This window comes from Lepisma saccharinum, chromosome 10 (assembly GCF_977018435.1).
Source record: "Lepisma saccharinum chromosome 10, izLepSacc3.1, whole genome shotgun sequence".
NCBI classification, from domain to species: Eukaryota; Metazoa; Arthropoda; class Insecta; order Zygentoma; family Lepismatidae; genus Lepisma; species Lepisma saccharinum.
Window position 1 is genome coordinate 13810705 of NC_139238.1, and position 18459 is coordinate 13829163.

An 18459-nucleotide genomic window follows, 5' to 3' on the forward strand; every position below is an offset into this window, starting at 1 on the left:
TGGGTAACGAAGTCAGTGTTTTGACGACTGTTTTTAGGTTTTTGAGAAGAGAAAGTGTTTTCCACTGTTCCTGAGATAGTTTTAAGCTCTCCTTACCTGTTTTAATGTGTTGTGTTTGTCCAATGCAGGTCTGTTTACAACCTCCATTTTCTAACTTTTCTTGAGGATTTTTTTACACCCCTTTTTTATCTTTTTAAATTTCAGGTAAGGGTTTTCGATAAGAGGATCCTCCCGACATTCATTGAAGAGTGCAAAATGGCCTGATGCGCCGACGCACCCAAAAGTTTTAATTTCATCAATCAATCAATCGAATATTGTCGTAAATAAGTAACTTCTAAAGCCCTTGCGATGAAAAAAACAAAGTTTGAAATCTGTGTTTGTCCCTTGTACAGGAGAGTAGGGAGGGTGACTGGAACCTGACAAAGAGCCTCCTTGTATACTTACATGTAACCATTGTTCATTAACGTCTACTTGTTGGAATTAAATTAAATGGATTGCCCAGTCCCGATTAGCCGATCTGACTATAAAGTGGACTTAAACGAACTTTAACTTCACGGTTTTTTTCTCACATCCGGGTGTCACTATGATCGATTCTTGCTTCATAAATGTCAAATTTGGATACAGAATTAACTTGTGTATAAACTTAGATTACTTTCGATGTTTCGCGCATACGTTCAAATACGCACATTTTCTAGCAAAAATAAAATAAAAATAACACATCATACCTATAATGCCATAGATCGTTGTGCAAATTATAACTAGGTGGAGAACAGAAGAGACTAAAAGGTTTTAAGTATGCACATAATACATTTTAGCTAAAAAGGCCAAAACAATCACCAACCCTCATTTTAAGGCACTACGTATAATAGAAAAATAGTTTCCCGTAAACAAATAGGCTATTTGTTTAAATAGGCAACATACTAGTTAATTGTTCACCGGAATCAAATTATTTTAGTAATGAGGCACATTTGCTTAGAGTTACTATAATTTAATCAAAGTTATCAAATTTATTAAAGGTTACCAAATGTTTTGTTTACGTATACCAATGAGCTTAACAAAACGTCTTGTTAATTCAGGCAGATCTGTTTTTTTCAGTGAATGAAAATCTTTACAGTAAATTTATCGGAACGACTTAAGATGAGCGGACCCCTCTCTGATTTTCTTCATATTTGGCATTCTCACTAATTGAGGCCTCCTAATCACGAATCTGAAGTTAAAAGTTGTAGGAAACGTCTAGAAATTGCAAAATAAGCGAACATAAGGCGTTAGTTTTCGGAATGGAAACCGTCGATTTTCGCGATTTTGTTTTGTTTCACAAGGAAATATATATATTCCCGATACTACCACGACACCAAATTTTAACTATGTTTGCCTAACCTAACCACACGTCAATGGTTCGTGGGGCTAGCGCCAATGGTTCGTGGGTCAATGGTTCGCAATTATTTTGCAATTTCTAGACGTTTCCGACAAATTTTAACTTCAGATTCGTTATTAGCAGGGCCTCCCCCATGGCGCAGTGGTAGCGTCCTTACCTTGTAATCGAGGGATCCCGGGTTCGATACCCGGTGGAGGCACAAGTGGTTCGGATCCCACTTTAAATTGTAGGTCCAGTCCCGATTAGCCTTACAGTGCATAAAGTGGACTTAAAACAGCAACTCAAACAAACAAACAAACAAACTCGTTATTAGCAGGCCTCAATTAGTAAGTATGTCAAATATGAAGAAAATCGAATAGGGGTCAGGTCATCTTAAGTTATATCTGTATGAAACGTCAACATGTAAAACTATTTAATATTCTATTCACTTCCTCGTAAAGGTAAGTTGTAGGCATTTGCCCTTAATTACTAAATCTAATTATGTGAGTAAGGGGAGGGATTTGTAACTCTTGAAATTGTAGAATATACAATGCGTCCAAAAAGTCCCCGTGCCTCTACTTGCATGTATTCTGTTTCGACCGCATTGAAAATTGGCCGCTATTCTGTTGCTTGGGGCCGATTTCGTTCTTGGAATCCGTGCTCTGAAGGTCGCACGGAACGCTTGCTGGAATTCGTATGCCAATGGTTGCGGCATAGCTGATGTAAGAGGACATTATTAAGCCGGCTTTAGACGGAAGCATTTCCTTTTGCATTTTGTTAGCATAAATGCTACGTAAATGCTTCCAAAAATCTTATATGGTACAGTCAACGGCAAAGATAATGGTAGACAAATTGTCCACCGCTATTTTCATTACTTATTTATTCTACATCCTATGTTGGTTCGAAGCAGGCATTGTTCTCTGCTTATTGAGTCATTATTTCAATTCATTGTCATCACATTGTAGAATTTAGACCGAATGAAAATGGTGGTGAACAATTCGCCTACTGTTTCTTTCGCTGTTGGGTGTACTTTACACGGAAGCATTTCATGTAAGATTTCGGTAAGCTTTTGCGATTACAATGTATAACATATACAGCACGAAAGACACGTCGAGTTAAATCATCTATGCTGAGTGCAGGGTGTTTACATTTGAAACAACTAAAATATTCTGTAAATATACGTGTACAGTAAACGTTGTAAAGTAAGTATATTTAAGCAGCGCCATTGTTTTATACCTAATAACGATTTATACGAAACGTTATTCATCTCGGTTCAATATTTATCGGCTTTTAAAAATGTGAAATGATACATTGTTTAAATCTCACGCAGCCGCCAGTACAACTGCACTCGTGACCTAGAGGTCGCTTCTGATTGGTTATGCTACGAATAATGCTACGGAAATAGGACGGGTTCTATCCTTGAGAAATGCCATGGAATATGCCGTGGTGTCTGAGTTGCCATTAAGATTTTTCGCTTTACATGGTAACATTTTGGTCATGGCGTAAATATTAAGAAAAATGCTAAGGAAAATGCTTTCGTCTAAAGCGGGCTTTACAGTGATGAGAAACGGCAAGTGACACGTGAGTGGGTGCACAAACGATATTGCAAATGGCAAACTATGTACTGTAACGTAAAGTTCATAAGTATGATGTAATATATTTGAGTACTATGTAATGCATGTTTTTGCTGTCCAGATATCGAGGTGCCAACAATGGACAACACGAGAAGCGCGGCGCTGTTGGAGATCATGGTGACCAACGAGTACCCCACTCTCAGCATCGGCCCAACAGGTACCGGGAAGACCCTCACGGTGCTCAACAAACTGAGCCGTGGCCTCCACAAGAAGTTCCTCTGCGACTTCATCAACTTCTCCGCACGAACGTCGGCCAATCAGACTCAGGTATTTACATGAACGTCATTTTGTAGTATTCTTTTACGAGGTAAATATAGGATTTGTGTTTCTATAACTAGAATATATTAACCCGTGGCGCAACCTGAGGCTGCCGTCCTCAGTCCCGCATGCCTCAGCAGAGACGGGTGACGTGTGGTCAGCACGACGAACCACTAGTCTTTGTTGTAGGTTTCCATGACTGGACTACGCTACTCATTCGTATTTCGCCTATTTCCTCACGATGGTATGTGGCCACCGGTCCCATACACAGGACAAAATCTCAGGAGAAAAGTTGCTACGCTTCCCCCCAGGAGACTCGAACCAATGCGCGTCCCTTAGCCCGAACCCCTCTACCTGAAATCCCATCAACTAATTTAAGGCCTGTCTGCAATAACAAACAAATCGAGTTACTGAATTTAAGACCAAAAAGTTATTAGAAACCGTACTGTAGGCTCAAAAATATTCTCATGAGAAGCAGGAGCATCATTAAAAAAAATTGCTTTATTTTGAGTTTTGGTTGTAAGTCCACTTTATACACAGAGAGGCTAATCGAGTCTGGGCCTAAAACTTAGTGGGATCGTTCGTTACCCGGTGGAGGCACATAGTGGTTCGGATCCCACTTTCAACTATAGGTCCAGTCCCAATTAGCCTTACTGTGCATAAAGTGGACTTAAAATACCAAATCAATCAATCAATCAATCAACTTAATGGGATCCAGAACTTCCCTTAATTATAAGTTACCTAAAGAAATATTATCTATCCTCTTTGTTACTAGAGATTCACTCTTCAGGGATTCTGTTCTAACCGACCTCCTCTTCTTTCTGAAGTCGAAGTTCATTTGGATGATATACTTACGGAATACTTTAGTGGAAGGATGTTTATCAATTTATAATGATCAGATAACGGATTTTAAGGTGCAAAATTATGGTCGGAAAAGAGGAAAAAAGGTTCTGAAAATTTATTCAAAAAGGTACAAAAAAACAGTGCTGATAAAATGCCTCTTTTCAGGTCTAAACCAGTTACATTCTTTATTCAACACTGTAACAAATAACATAATAAGTAATTAGTTTGCATATTCGGAATAGCCGCGGTATCTCAGTCGTTATGGCGTCTGACTAACATGCGAGAGACCCGGGTTCGATCCCCGGCGGGGAAGAACAGGGATTTTTCCACCTGTTCAAGCGGCTCCGGCGGGCACCCAGCGTCGTATAAAGTGGGTACCTGGAGGAAACTCTGGGAGGTAAAGGCGGCCGGGGGGCGTGGTGCTGATAACATCACCCCCACCTTCGGCAGAGATCAAGAACTAGTGGGGCCCTAACCACCCCACACCCCCTATACGCCTTCATGGCGTGTTGCATAGCGCAGGGGAGCACTTTACCTTTTTTTTATTCGGAATAGGTTTTTGTTGAAATTTGTGTTTTCTCTCGCGAGATTTGGTACATTATCTTGGTAAATATTGGGGCTGCAATGATTATATTATACCATTTTATAGCTCTTGTTCTCCTCTACAAAATGAGTCTATAGGATTTTATGCAGCTGCTCAAGAAGAGTGAAAATCATTTATTTTTGTGTCCAATTTTTTTAACAAAATATGAAAGAAAAGGAAGGAAAAAGGTACTGAAGCATCTCAGAAGGGGAAAAAAGGGGATTATTGTGGTAATTTCACGAAAATGTGCAAAAACGTGCAAGGAAGTGTGTTCACTTTACACGATTTCATGTCCTAAGAAACATATCTCAAACGATCGGCATAAAAACAGCTATATTTTCATTTTTGGAAAGGAGCTACACCTTAAAATCCGTTCCCTACTAATGATCGTTAAATGAAAGTGAGCATTTGAAGGGGAGTAAATCTGTACTTTGATCTCTCTTTAGATGCTTTGAAGGATAGGGAAACGTCTTACTCCTTCTATGAAGTCGATGTCTACATTAGTGACGACGAACGCTCATTAAGTCCGGCAAAACCAAGCATGGGTTTCAATATCAGTTTCAAAGGATTATATTTCAGGATTATAATTAACACTTAACCAAATTGCCCCTCGCATGGCAACTGACAAGAATTCCATTCAACAGGTCGGCTACCGGAATTCATCCACACAATGTGGCTGTTACTAATTGGTTTAATTCCTCACCTGTAAGTGGTTGATGCTTGTGAGAACTGCATCGCACATTACACGGCGCGTGGCAAACCCTCATTTGTGGCAACATTCCCATGAACCGTTCATGATGGGATTTAGCGGTAGTTCACGTTAAAGCATCCTGGTGTGCACATCTATTTACATGATTTAATGGCCTACCGTGTTACAAGACAGCAGTACCTATGCTGTTTTCAATTACGATTTACATAAAAATACAGGGCTGTTGTAGGGCCTCCCCGATGGCGCTGTTGTAGCGCCATCGCCTTGTAATCAAAGGGTCCCGGGTTCGATACCCGGTGGAGGCACATAGTGGTTCGGATCCCACTTTGAACCGCAGGTCCAGTTCCAATTAGCCTTACTGTGCATAAAGTGGACTTAAAACACCAAATCAAATCAAACAGGTCTGTTGTAAGAACTACAAGTTTTTTTCAAGGTAATAGAAATACAGTAAAACCTCGTTAATACGGACCCCGATAAGCCGGACTTAGCTTAATCCGAACAGGCAAAGAAAAAAAGCAGAATGCAAGGCTTTAAATGTGGCTAGAAGTCATATTGCTCCGTAACGGACTACACTTGATTTAAGCCAACACACATGGGTAGCGTGTATGTACGTACTGCATTGTATTGCTTTACATTTTACTGTAGCCTACTGTATAGTGTACTGAGGCCTATGGCCTTTAAATACACCATAATAAACATGTTTTGTTGCTATAAACGGAGTTTTAATGCACTTTGTACTGTTCTTTTAGGTCATTTCAGTTAATTCGGACTTTCGTATAACCGGTCAACTTATCCCCTCATTAGTCTGGATTAACGAGGTTTTACTGTAATAACATTACTATTTAATCACCATTCATCGTAGGGTAAAATTCTCGTTCATTCAGTTCTGAATGCACGTCTTAATCCTAACCACCTATCTAATTCTCATTTAGAATCATATTTTGATTTTCAAAGGTGGCTTCTTCTCGCAACAATTTTCGTGTAGCTCCTTTTCCACCGTTATGATTAATAATAATAACAACAACAATTCGAATCCGGAATCCTTGGCGTCGTAGTGCGCTGTGCTAACCACTCCGCCACGGAGGTCGGTCCGTGTCCGTTATTAATTGTCCCTTCATCCATTTCTTCGATCAGCCAAAGGTTACAGTAAAGGGGAAGTAATTAAAAAAAATCGATCACTATTAGATTTGGCAACGCTGCATGGTGAAGGTTGCCACATCGGAAGCGGGAACCGGCGTTTCTTGTCCTTTCTTCGCTTTGTAAAGGCGACCGGAGCGTAGTGCTGATCACATCACCTCGGCGACTAGTGTCGTGACATCTCAGCGACACAAATTTGTATATCGTGTTTCTCTACCGAAACGGTTCTTAATCTCTTGAACACACCCCCTCCCTGTAGGCCGCCATGTCCTGTCAGTGTTATTAGTAGGGCCACAGATATTTTCACATACGTACTATTTTTAGTTCACTTGATGAGCCCTGAGTTGCAATGTACAATGAATACTTTCTGTAAATTTTCAAATAAAAATGAAAAAAGATTTTGGTGCAGTCCAAAAAGGAAAAATAACCTCGAGTGAACATGGAAGAAAGAACGAATCCACTTCGAAAATGACTATATATTTCTTCAAAAAGCGAACATACTCGTATACTGAATGACCAAAAATCCATCAAAATATGCTCTATCACGCAGAAATGGCCAAATATGCCAAAATATGCCCTGGAAAAGCACCTTATTTCAATTAGTTTCTTCACAATATGAATTTCTATTTATTTAGGGAACACATCACCCTTACCAAGAAAAATATGCTAAGTCATGAAAATCCTATCACTAGTTTTTAGCTTTTACACTTCGTTAATTAAATCAAGCTCTGTTGCGGATACAAGGTTTGAAGGAGTTAAATGTTGTTTTACTTTGGACTACGACGTATTGCACACCCTGTTCACTAATCAATTCGTCTACTTTCCTGTACGACGCGGAAAGAGTATATTGAAATGAAATCCGCAGCCGGGCTAAAGTTTATTCTCACAATGTGGATTTGTAAAGTTTCGGAGGAGGTTTGGAAAATTTGCACAGAGAATTCCTTTAACGAGTGCCGGAGAGGTGTGACAATTCCAGAAACAAAGACGAAAGAGCAACAAAGCGTAAAACAGCAAAGACGGTCGATGGAGAAGCGACTGGATAATAAGAACGCTGGAAGAATCGGAAATCTGGAAACTCTTCCAAGACGTGTTTACGAATTCTGGTCCTCCTCAGATGCAAGGAGCCAAGATTTCGTATTACTTCATGGGATGAGAATTCTTGAAACTGTACATTTTTTGCCTGTGAAAATTCTCTGTTTTAAATGCATCTTGTATTGCTTTCGTACTCAAATTCCCTGCCTCATCATCTTAGCCTTCATCTTGTCTTTACCATTCTGTATTACTAAGGTGCAGACGGCATCTGGCACAAACTGCATACAAAATGATTCGAGGCAGCTGACCAAAAATGAATACAAATTGGCTGTGGTACAGATTTTTTTGGGGGGGTGTTGAGACGAGACGAGCAGTGCCGTTGTGTTATAGTACGCCCATACGCCCGGCGTTCCCAGATTTAAAATTTAAAATATACGTAAATGCTGTAAATATAAAGTAAATCTTGACTAATTTCATATATGTTTGACCTTCATGGCATTATAATAGCTATTTTTCGCTATCCGCTTGCAACGTTCCACTAACAACACTCGTTCCAGCATTTTCTTCAATGCCTTTCCTGCCTGAACGCCGGGTAGGTTCGACGTAAAGAACTCTATATTTCTTGCTGCCTTTCTTGAGGGAAAGCTTGGATCTCTACAGCACGCGCGCAAATTCTCTCTCGTACGCCAGCGTATGGAGCAGAGGGCTACGTGATTGGTTCATGTGACCCTTCCTGCCTTCTGAAGCAGACGACAGCGGTAGAATTCCTACCCGGTTCTTCGCGCTCGTGCCACTCGTGCTGCTACAATACGTAATATTGACTGACGTAACTTTACCAAACTCAAATATACCATTTCTTAATGACCATTGCAATGTACGTATAATTTATCGCACGAACAGCGATGTGCATTAAAAACTAAAAGATCAACACAGTTTTTGTCAAATAAGTTGGTGAAGCCTTCGTGGTAGAAGTTCAGCCTGTGCCTGCTTTACCACTTAACCCGCAAAACTATTCTTTTTTTTTTTTTATTATTATTTTTTCGTTAGTATCTAACTGCTTAATATTGTGTCAATGGAAATGGTTAGCATTCATTTGAAAACTCTTAACATCGAATGGTCTGTGGACAAAATTATTTAAAAATGTTTATCACCATTCCATGATGCAATAAACAGTGGTCTGAATTGAATTACTAATCGGCACTGTTACGTCAGTAGAGTGTACGATAGTTGGATTATCCACCCATCTCCGTGTCAGAGTGTTTTTCACAGCGCGCCAAGACGACAGAGGTCCCTGGTTCGAATCCCGGCGTTAGGACGGGTGTTCTTTATGAGTGTCCCTTCATCAACTTCATAAATATCATCACTCATATTCATATTTGCTATTAACCAAAAGTGGTAGAAAAGCGATGTAAAATATACCAAATCAATCAGTAGTTGGATCGCCCACAACAATGACGTCTCCTGTTGTTCAGAAGCGCTTGTAATTCAGGTAGGTTTTCTATTGACTTGCGTCATACCAAAAAGTATAAAACACCCGAGTTCAAAACATTTGTGGCATAGTGAGGCATCTCATCTTCTAGCTAAAACATGCATGGATGATGTTTTATTGAAAACCCAGCTGACTTCAGGCAAATAAACAATACCTGTGGCGACTAATTCCATAAGTAAATTATTAAGCAAAAAAGGGCCGACCCTTCCTTCGGACTTGGCGTTCCCACCCGAAATGCCGAAGCTACACCACTGGAGACGAGTTGAATATGCTTGACTCATTCTCGGCCTCTTCTAGATTTCAACATTCGTCTCGGTCTCGAAGCGCGAGGAGTGTCCATATCGTCTCGAAACTCGAAATATATACAGTGTGTTCATTTTGTTTGTTGACCGAGATAGTGCGTGACATGGCGGAGATGTCCCGTAACGTCTCGCTTATTTACGCACATATCTCTAGCATGTAGACGATTATATTTATATTGCATAAGGAGTACTAACCTGTGTTATAAGAGTTGTTCAATGTTGTTCACAACGCTATCTCGGCCCAGAGCCAAAGCGAACGCACTCGTATTGTGTGAGAAATATTTAACCCTTCATCGCACACGCTTTCACAGCGTATAAAGGCTATTTGGACAAGTTTGAAAAATAACGTTTTCACTTTTGACGCGTCGTTTCGGCACCATTATCCATCAAAAAATGGAATTGTTCTGAATTCCCTGATAGTTTAACCGATGTAATTCTGTTAACATTTATACACTATAGGTGCCTGCAGTTTTGAAGATAATATATGGCTCCCAACTCTGTCTATGTTCGATTGTAGTTTTGAGGTTTCGCTGATGTTGCAATGCTCTTGGTAAGCAGTTGGCAATCTTCTATGTCAGCAGTAACAAAGCTACAGGCAGGGACACCCAGGTTGAAAAAGTCGAACGTCATGGCCCAGACATAACGAGATGCCCACAAAAAGAAGTCACACATAACGCGTTACCTCTTACAAGAATTGTAAGAATTGTAGGGTATGTGTTAAGGATTTTATATAATTATCGCAGTGTTCTCACGTCTACCATTTACACACGTCGAAAGTGTGTTGTGAAAGTTTGTCTACCTTTTCCTCTGATAGGCTAATAATGGCAATTGGACGTACGGTTGCGGGTAGATCTAAGCCATTGTGAGGTTCGAGTGTATCGAGTGTGGGGCCCTTGATTACAAGGCGACAGCACAATCACTATTTACCCCATCGAGGAGAGACACCCAAATGCGTGAGATTCGTTTTTACATTCCGCAGTAGCAAAACGTAAATTTATGTCCCTGTGGTTTGCATCGTACCACGGAGACACACATAAGCTTTGAATTTGAATTTAAAATTTTGGGTGCGTCAGCACTAAGGCTATTTTGCACCCGTCACATTATATGGGGTCCAGCCCCTTATCGTTACAAATAACAACTCTAACGTTGCAGAACTAAAATCATAAAATATTAAAATCTTCTGACTTTCGTTAAAAGCTGAGGCTGTAAAGTGGCACTGAACACACATAAGGACAAAAGAACAGGACAATACAAACAAAATTATACTGGCCATGGGGCCAGTCGCCAGAGCCTCGTTAGTCTGCGGTCCAGGGTGCACTAACGTGGAAGTGAGGTTGACATTTGGGTGTACTACGTGGAAGGTCACCCCTTACACCCCTACAAAAGCTTTGAAAGTAGGGCTCCACATAGTCTCTATCGCGGCCATAGTGGAATGAAAGAATGAATGGTTTGATTTATTTTACTTCGCGTTTATACCACTTTTGGCTAATTAACGAATGGCGATGATATATATGAAGGGACAATCACAAACACATATGAACAGGACAACACAAGCCCCATAAAGGATTAGGTATTACGGGCCGAGGGCCCAGACGCCAGAGCCTAGCTAGTCTGCAAAATGCAGTCCAGTGTGTACTACGGTTGACATCTGGGTGTCTTGAGAAAGGGTCATACCTTACGCCCAGCCCATAGTGAAGATGATGTGATTTGCACCACTCTTCATCCTCAACAACACACCACGTACTCGGTAATTAGTGGGTAGACGAGCCAGCTCACAGAATCACAATGCAAAATGTCGAAAGCAGACATTCTACTCGTATATTTGTTTTATTTTCACGCAGAGCAATTCATGTTGTCTGATCTCAATTAGCCTGTTATCCCCTGCCCACTTTAACCCGAGTTCCCGAGTTTGCCGACGGATATGGGACGCTGTTCGTTCATCGCTTGGGGATTTGCCTGGAGAATCCGCAGCTCGATTATTCGTTGGATTATCTTTGGGCCAGGACGGAGGCCGCCCCACTCTCCTCTGCTCCCCGCCCTTTGAATATGCACGGGGCGTTGTCGTCCTGTTTACAAGGGCTGTTGAGAGGGATCGGGAGATTTCCCATTAAGTGTGGCGTGGATGTTTGATGGAACACGATGTCTAGCCGGAAGTGCTTGAAAGGAGGTCAGGATCGATAACAAATATACAGGCCAAAGCAACCACGTCTCTCCCGTCCTCTCCTTCTCTTTTCTCTCCCTCTGTTTCTCTCGTTCTCTCTCTTTGTCTCCTCTCTTTCTCTCTCTCCTCTGCCCCTCCCTCTCCTACTCTGCCTGTCTCTGTCTCTCTCTATCTTTTACTATCTGCATGTCTGTGCATCTCTCTCTCTGCTTGGCTGTGTCCATCTCTCTCTATCTCTCATCCCTCTCTCTCTCTCTCTCTCTCTCTCTCTCTCTCTCTCTCTCTGTGTATATGTGTGTGTGTATTTCCCTGTCTATCTCTCTATGGGGCGTCCCCGATGGCGTGTTAACTTCGACGCGTTGTAATCAAGAGGTCCCGGGTTCGATACCCGGTGGAGGCTCATAGTTGTTCGGATCCTACTTTAAACTGTAGGTCCAGTCCCGATTAGCCTTACTGGGCATAAAGTGGACTTAAAACACCAACTCAACAACAACATTTACACGTAATTTAGAAACAGCATATTTACATCTACATGCCCCCTCACTCTGTCTCTCCGTCGCTCTCTCTCTCTCTCTCTCTCTCTCTCTCTCTCTCTCTCTCTCTCCCCTCTTTCTGTCTGACCGTCTTTGTTTCTCTCCGCATCTCTCTCTCCCTCTCTCTGCTTCTGTCTGCCTGTCTTTCTCTTTCACTTTTGTGCCCTAAATCTCAGTTTCTATGAAAATTACGATAATCTTCGTCTAATTTTAGTGCGTCAAGCAAGGAGTTTCAAGATTTTAATTCAGTATCTACCAAATCATCTCCAGTTGTATTTGATGCGGGGAGTGACTTCTTCGCGCAGTCTTGCCTATCTCATTTTCCGCATAGTCTGGACTATAGACTCCATTATATCGTTGTCCACTCTCAATGTCGCCACTTAAGGTCCGGGTTAGTCCCGGTCTCGGTTTGCGTGCCCCTGTAAGAATTTATCTTCATTAATTTCATATACTGTTGTTCATCCTCTATTCACCGATTAATCCAAAGCGACAGAAAAACGTCGCGACTGAGATTTCATGTGGTTTTCCTCGATCACTCCAGACCAATGACGGGATGATACCTTCTATGAAAGCTACGTACTCTTCCATTAATTTCCCTGTAACATTTTTTGCATTGTTCTATCGCATAATTGTTACAGAATATTATTATGGAATCAGTAAGTTGTGACGAATCAATCAACCAAAAACAAAGCTAAACGGGATTTTCACAAAATGACAGGAAGGCATCCATGGATTTGAAATCGAATTCTGGACCATTGGATTCCGATTTTGCCATACCAGGGTGTTGGTCCGAACTGTATGCAAAATGCTTTCAGGGAGCTGACTCAAATTGTGTACAAAAAAAAGCTTCGAGGTACCTGACCAAACTAAACAAAATGCTTCTAAGCAGCTGACATGAACTCTATATAAAATGCTTCGAGGCAGCTGAAAAAAACTGTGAACAATTTTTTTCAGCTGACACGAACTCTATATAAAATGCTTCGAGGCAGCTGAAAAAAACTGTGAACAATTTTTTTGCGGAGAAGTTGACACAAACTGTATACAACATGCATAGAGACATCTGACCCAAACTGTAGGCAAAGTACTTCGAAGCAATTGGTCAGAACTGTAAGCAAAATGCTTCGAGGTAGCTGACCCAAAAGTGTGTACAAAATGCTTCGAGGCAGCTGACCCAAACTGTTTACAAACTTTTTCGAACAGTTTCTGAACATACCGTTCTGGTACCACCTGAATATTTATTTATTTATTTCCCATCTACAGAGAAAGGATATGAAATATGAATATAAGTGAGATTATATACGTAGCATGCATACATATTACATAGAAATGACTATAATATATGTATACTTATATAACGTAGAGTAATGACGTGCTTATATAAAATATATACACTTATAAAATATCCATAAATCCACAACCAATATTATCATTAGAAAATATAGTATAAAATCACATTTCTCGTGAATACATATGAGGCGTTGCGGATGCAAAGGGCGAACTCAACAAACGCACATTGTGAGGAAAATGCGTTTCAAGTTCCCAGGCACAGTGCGAACTCCACAAAAACTTGGTAATAGTAGATCGGGATGTTTAATGCTTGATTTCCAAAGTTGTTTGTGGAGTTCACACTGTGCTTGACTACTTGAAACGCATTTCCCTCACAATGCACGTTTGTTGAATTCACCGTTCGTATCCGCAACGCCTCATATGTATATTAGATTTGTCCAGAATAAATATAACCATAATAGGATAGAAACAAAAATAAACTCATACACATATTAATGGACACATACGTATCTATAAGCTCATCCACATACATATATTTTAATTATACATACACACACGTATTCATATGGATATGGATTTAGGCATACATGTACAACATATTCTACAATAAAATAGCGTGAGGAAATAATGAACCATTTGTGAAAGTATCTCTGTCTGTGAATTAGGAATACGTTAAATACATCTGAATTACACTGCATTATAAAATGAACAATTTCCATGTTGTTTGGAGACATGTTCTTGAAGTCCTGTTAGTCAGAGTCATAGATTTCAATGACAGTTGCAGCTCGCCTTTAACTACCACAGAGAAGCTATTTTTTTCAGGATATCTTTGAGCACAGCTCGTAGCGGTTTCAATGAAGTTAATGATGAATGCGTTGACGTCAATTCGAGGAATGTGGTCATCTCGACCGGCCTCCCACGCGAAACCAGTGATCAATATGGCACCACCAAGAGAAAAATGCGGCAGATATTTTTTCCAATTTCAAAGATTTAATTGCGACCTGAACTCTTTGACGTTCTCTACCCTCATACAATCAGAGTTAATTTATTCAAGTTAATATTATTTTAATGCACGTGAGGTAGACGTGGAATAGTCGATTTCTCTTCGAAGATATGACTTAAGATTATTCAAAAAACTAATTTTCGCTAGCAAAAATTGATTAAAGGGGCGAAGGGTAGTAAAACTATTCTGTCAGTACTTTAATTACTTATTTATTTTGTAGTCTACGGTTATTACAAGCACAAAAACACAATTTTTCGTTGTGACGTTTCAGGAGAACACACGCTCCATTCATCAGACATTTATTTTTAGTTTGACTAAGGATACAGTTATAACAACGGTTAAGATTTTTTTAAATAAAAAAGAGAATCCGTTATATTTAAAAAATTCTTAACCATTGTTATAACTGTATCTTTAGTCAAACTAAAAAGAAATGTCTGATGAATGGAGCGTGTGTTCTCCTGAAACGTCACAACGAAAAACTGTGTTTTTGTGCTTGTAATAACCGTAGACTACAAGAGAAATAATTCTAGAATGCAAGCAATACATACATACAAGAAAAACTTGATTACTTCTTTCTACTGTAGCATCTACTATGCTTTTTAATTAAAAACTGTGTATCACAAATGGAATTAGAGTTAAACAAAAAATAATCTAAAGTCTAACTAACTAACTAAGTCTCTAGGCTTCTTAAACCCGAAGGTTTATGGCTGCAGCATCACAGGCCTTCCATCTGTCCCTATCCTGAGCAAGATCTATCCACCCTTTTCCATCCCTACCGATTTCCTTTAGGTCCATCTCAACGTCATCTCTCCATCTTCGTCTTTGCCTTCCTACTAGTCTCTTACCATCAGGTTTCCCAAAAAGAATCCTGCTAAGTCTTCTTTCGTCTCCCATTCGTGCCACATGGCCTGTCCACCTGTCGTCTTGATTTAATCATAAAATCGAGAAATAAATAATAATCTGAAGTCGATAATTAAAAAATCTATTCTATGTTGGTTATTAAGAAAATACTATACGTATCCACCAATCCGGTATGACAAGAAAAGGATTTGTAGTACACAAGAGCCTATGAAATAGAAATATCTGTTATTGAACGACACGTCAGATATTTCAGTTGGAAGAAAAAGGTAACGCAACAATATTAAGAGAAACTGCGTGGCTGTACAATGACGGACACTGCTGGATTTTAACCAGGGTTTCAGAGCGGAGTGCGGAGCGTACTAAAGGAGCGCTCCGGAGCGAGTCCGAAGCGTCGTTTACACTCCGCTCCTCACTCAGGAGCGGAGTGGTTCGACTTTTTGAGAGGCACGCTCCGATCCGGAGAAGTGGTGCTTTTGACAGCACGCTTGTAGTTATATTTACACGATTGCTGTAATGCAACTATGAATAATGTGAATGTACAGTAAACAGAATCAGGTTTAAAAAGTTACTATGATCGTACTCACGCGTGGAGGGGAGGGGCAGAGTGGAGCATGTTCCTTATGGCCCGAGTGGAACGGATGAAGAGGGATGTGCGCTGGAATTCTGGCCGAAGATTTTTTGTTTGTGGTCGCTCTACAGCAGAGTGCCCTACGACACCAGGGATCCGTGGGGTGGTTCGAATCCTGGCATGGGCTTGGACATTCTCTGTGCGTGTTCCTTCATCAATTTAATCATAACATCGCTCATCCTCATCTTCGCGATTAGCCAAAAGCGGCAAAAAAATGAAGTAAAATGAACCTAATCAATCAATCAATCATGCACCTTAAAGATTGGTGGAACAATACAAGAATGCTGATTTGGCTCAATAGAGAGAGCTATAGTGCGTAAATTCTTCATTTGATGTCAGTGGAAATATGAATTACGTAAATAGTATTTCTGTATTGAAATGTACTATTTTTGTATGGTGACACTTAGGTGAATGTTATATGTTGAATGGGATACGAATCATTTCAAGCAGTCAGTTTTTCTGTTTTGCGGAGTTGTCCGTTAACAAACCTCCCCCATACAACAGCTCCGTTTTGTCTGGTATTCCGAGTTCTTTCCAGGCGACTGACGCCAGTGTAATCGGCTAGCGCATTGGTATTGTTCCGCTTTCAAGAGGGGAGGAGGGTGAAACTGGTGCTTAGCTTGTTTGTGCTTTCGTGGTTGAGAACTTCGCTGCTTTGGATGGACACGTCGGACTTCTTATCATCACATGGCAGAGAGATCGCCTCTTCCAGTGTTGCCAGTTGTATTACAATTATGCTACACCAATTCTGGCTAGATTGTTCTCTTTCAAACTTACTACTTACGCGTGTTGTTTTTCTCATCACTGTCATAAAATGAAGCATTTAAAAAGCTGTGTTCTCTTATATCATTAAATGCATATTATGTGTGCTTGTCAACGGTTATATGGACATTTAATTAAATTTTTAACCTGTGATACCAACCTAATGGCAACCGGGCAACAAAGCTGAAAAATACAGAAATCTCGTCCATTGTTATACCGAACAGTTGTTGCCAAAATACCAAGGAAACTTTGTTGATATTTACACGTATCCATGAATCTGCATAATTACATCATGTAATTTAGGCTTTTACAATATATCCATAAAATTATTATAGTTATAAATTACATACCTTCTTAAAATATTTTTCCAATGCCGAAAAAGATCACAAAATAATTTATTTTTGAATCTAAAATGACTACCACGCTAAAGGTCCCGGGTTCGATACCCGACCGGTTGAAATCCGGGAACTTTTCCAACGTTGGAAGCGGCCCCGGCGCCCACCCAACGTCGAATGACATGTGTACCTGGTGGATACCCTGGGGGGTAAAGGTGGTCAGGGGCGTGATGCTGATCACATCACCCCAACTCACGACCGGACCATGAAAGTGTGGGGTGTTACCACGAAACCCCCTATACGCCTTCATAGTGTGGTGCTAAGCACAAGGGAGCACTTTACCTTTTTCTAAAATTACTACTGATTAATTCAAGAATGTTCGAATTTCGTGCATGGCACAGATAATATAATTACGCGCCAGTCTCGGTTAATGGAATTATAAGTTGACTAGAATTATTGAAATCAATATACAAGAACAACATAGAAAAATCCTTAATCTTTAGTTCTACCTATATATCATAAACCTCAGAAATCATGGAAGACCTATACTGGAAACAACTAAATGAAGTAAATCATGCCGAGTTTTCATTTATACTTGTTCAAGTAGGAATGAAAAAGCGCAGAAAAAGAATTACAAAAATATATGTAAAACACAACCAAGTATTTCGATCGAGTTATTTCTATAATTGTAATAGACAATGACCAATTGTCCTTTCAACTAACTATAAGTTTCAATTTGTATTTTCCTGTTCTATTAACTTTGCCTTGCCTTCAATCGCATATTTCTCATGATCCTTAATTGTAAAGAAATCCTAGATAAGTCTGTAAAAAAATAGGACACCGAAACTATGGGAAATAAATATACTGTAATAGAGAAACAAACACAAAAGGAAACACCACCATTAACGCGGTTCAAATCAGCACCATTTGTCGTTGAGAGGTGAACTCAGGAATATTGCATATGGAATTCGTTATTCGTCTGACATTGAGTATCTGTCATATAATAGACGCTTATGAAGTGAATACATTATTAGGACTAGGCCAGATTTCAGAAACCCCCCCTCCCCACCACACACACATACGTAAAGGATATGAATAAGAGGTTGTTAATTTGGAAATGAATTTCCAAGTTGTATATTTATGCTCTTGTGAATAGATGTAAAGGAAAGTGAAGTCTCTTATTGTTAAAAGAAATACCAATTTATATTTGCTTAAGGATTAATTTATCACAATATACATTGAAATTATACATTCAACATACATTGAAACAATGCCTTTTGCTATGGACTTTTGGTGGATTTAAGACTCAACAATATACTATCGAGAATAGGCCTACAGTATAAATCCTACTTGTGAATGTCCATCAATTTCATCATATCATCATGTTACGTACACAATAGGCCTAATAGTTGTAAATAGTTGCTAAAGTGAAACAGAGATGGCAGCACGAGGCGTATAAACAAGAAGATCGGTGTATTATAAATAAATGACAGTGTAAATAAACGTAAAAGTTAATTGGAAAGATAAACAATAATAAAATACAATGCA

The 18459-nt window shown here is 39.9% G+C and overlaps 1 protein-coding gene across 1 annotated transcript in view; it reads left to right on the forward strand.

Annotated features, from left to right (window-relative positions):
• Positions 1-18459, forward strand: part of LOC145994472 (dynein axonemal heavy chain 1-like) — a 1132367-nt gene that overhangs the window by 649047 nt on the left and 464861 nt on the right. The window contains exon 35 of the mRNA XM_083130607.1: positions 3050-3255. Within this exon, the coding sequence (XP_082986733.1) occupies positions 3050-3255 (206 nt within the window). The remainder of the gene's footprint in view (positions 1-3049; positions 3256-18459) is intronic.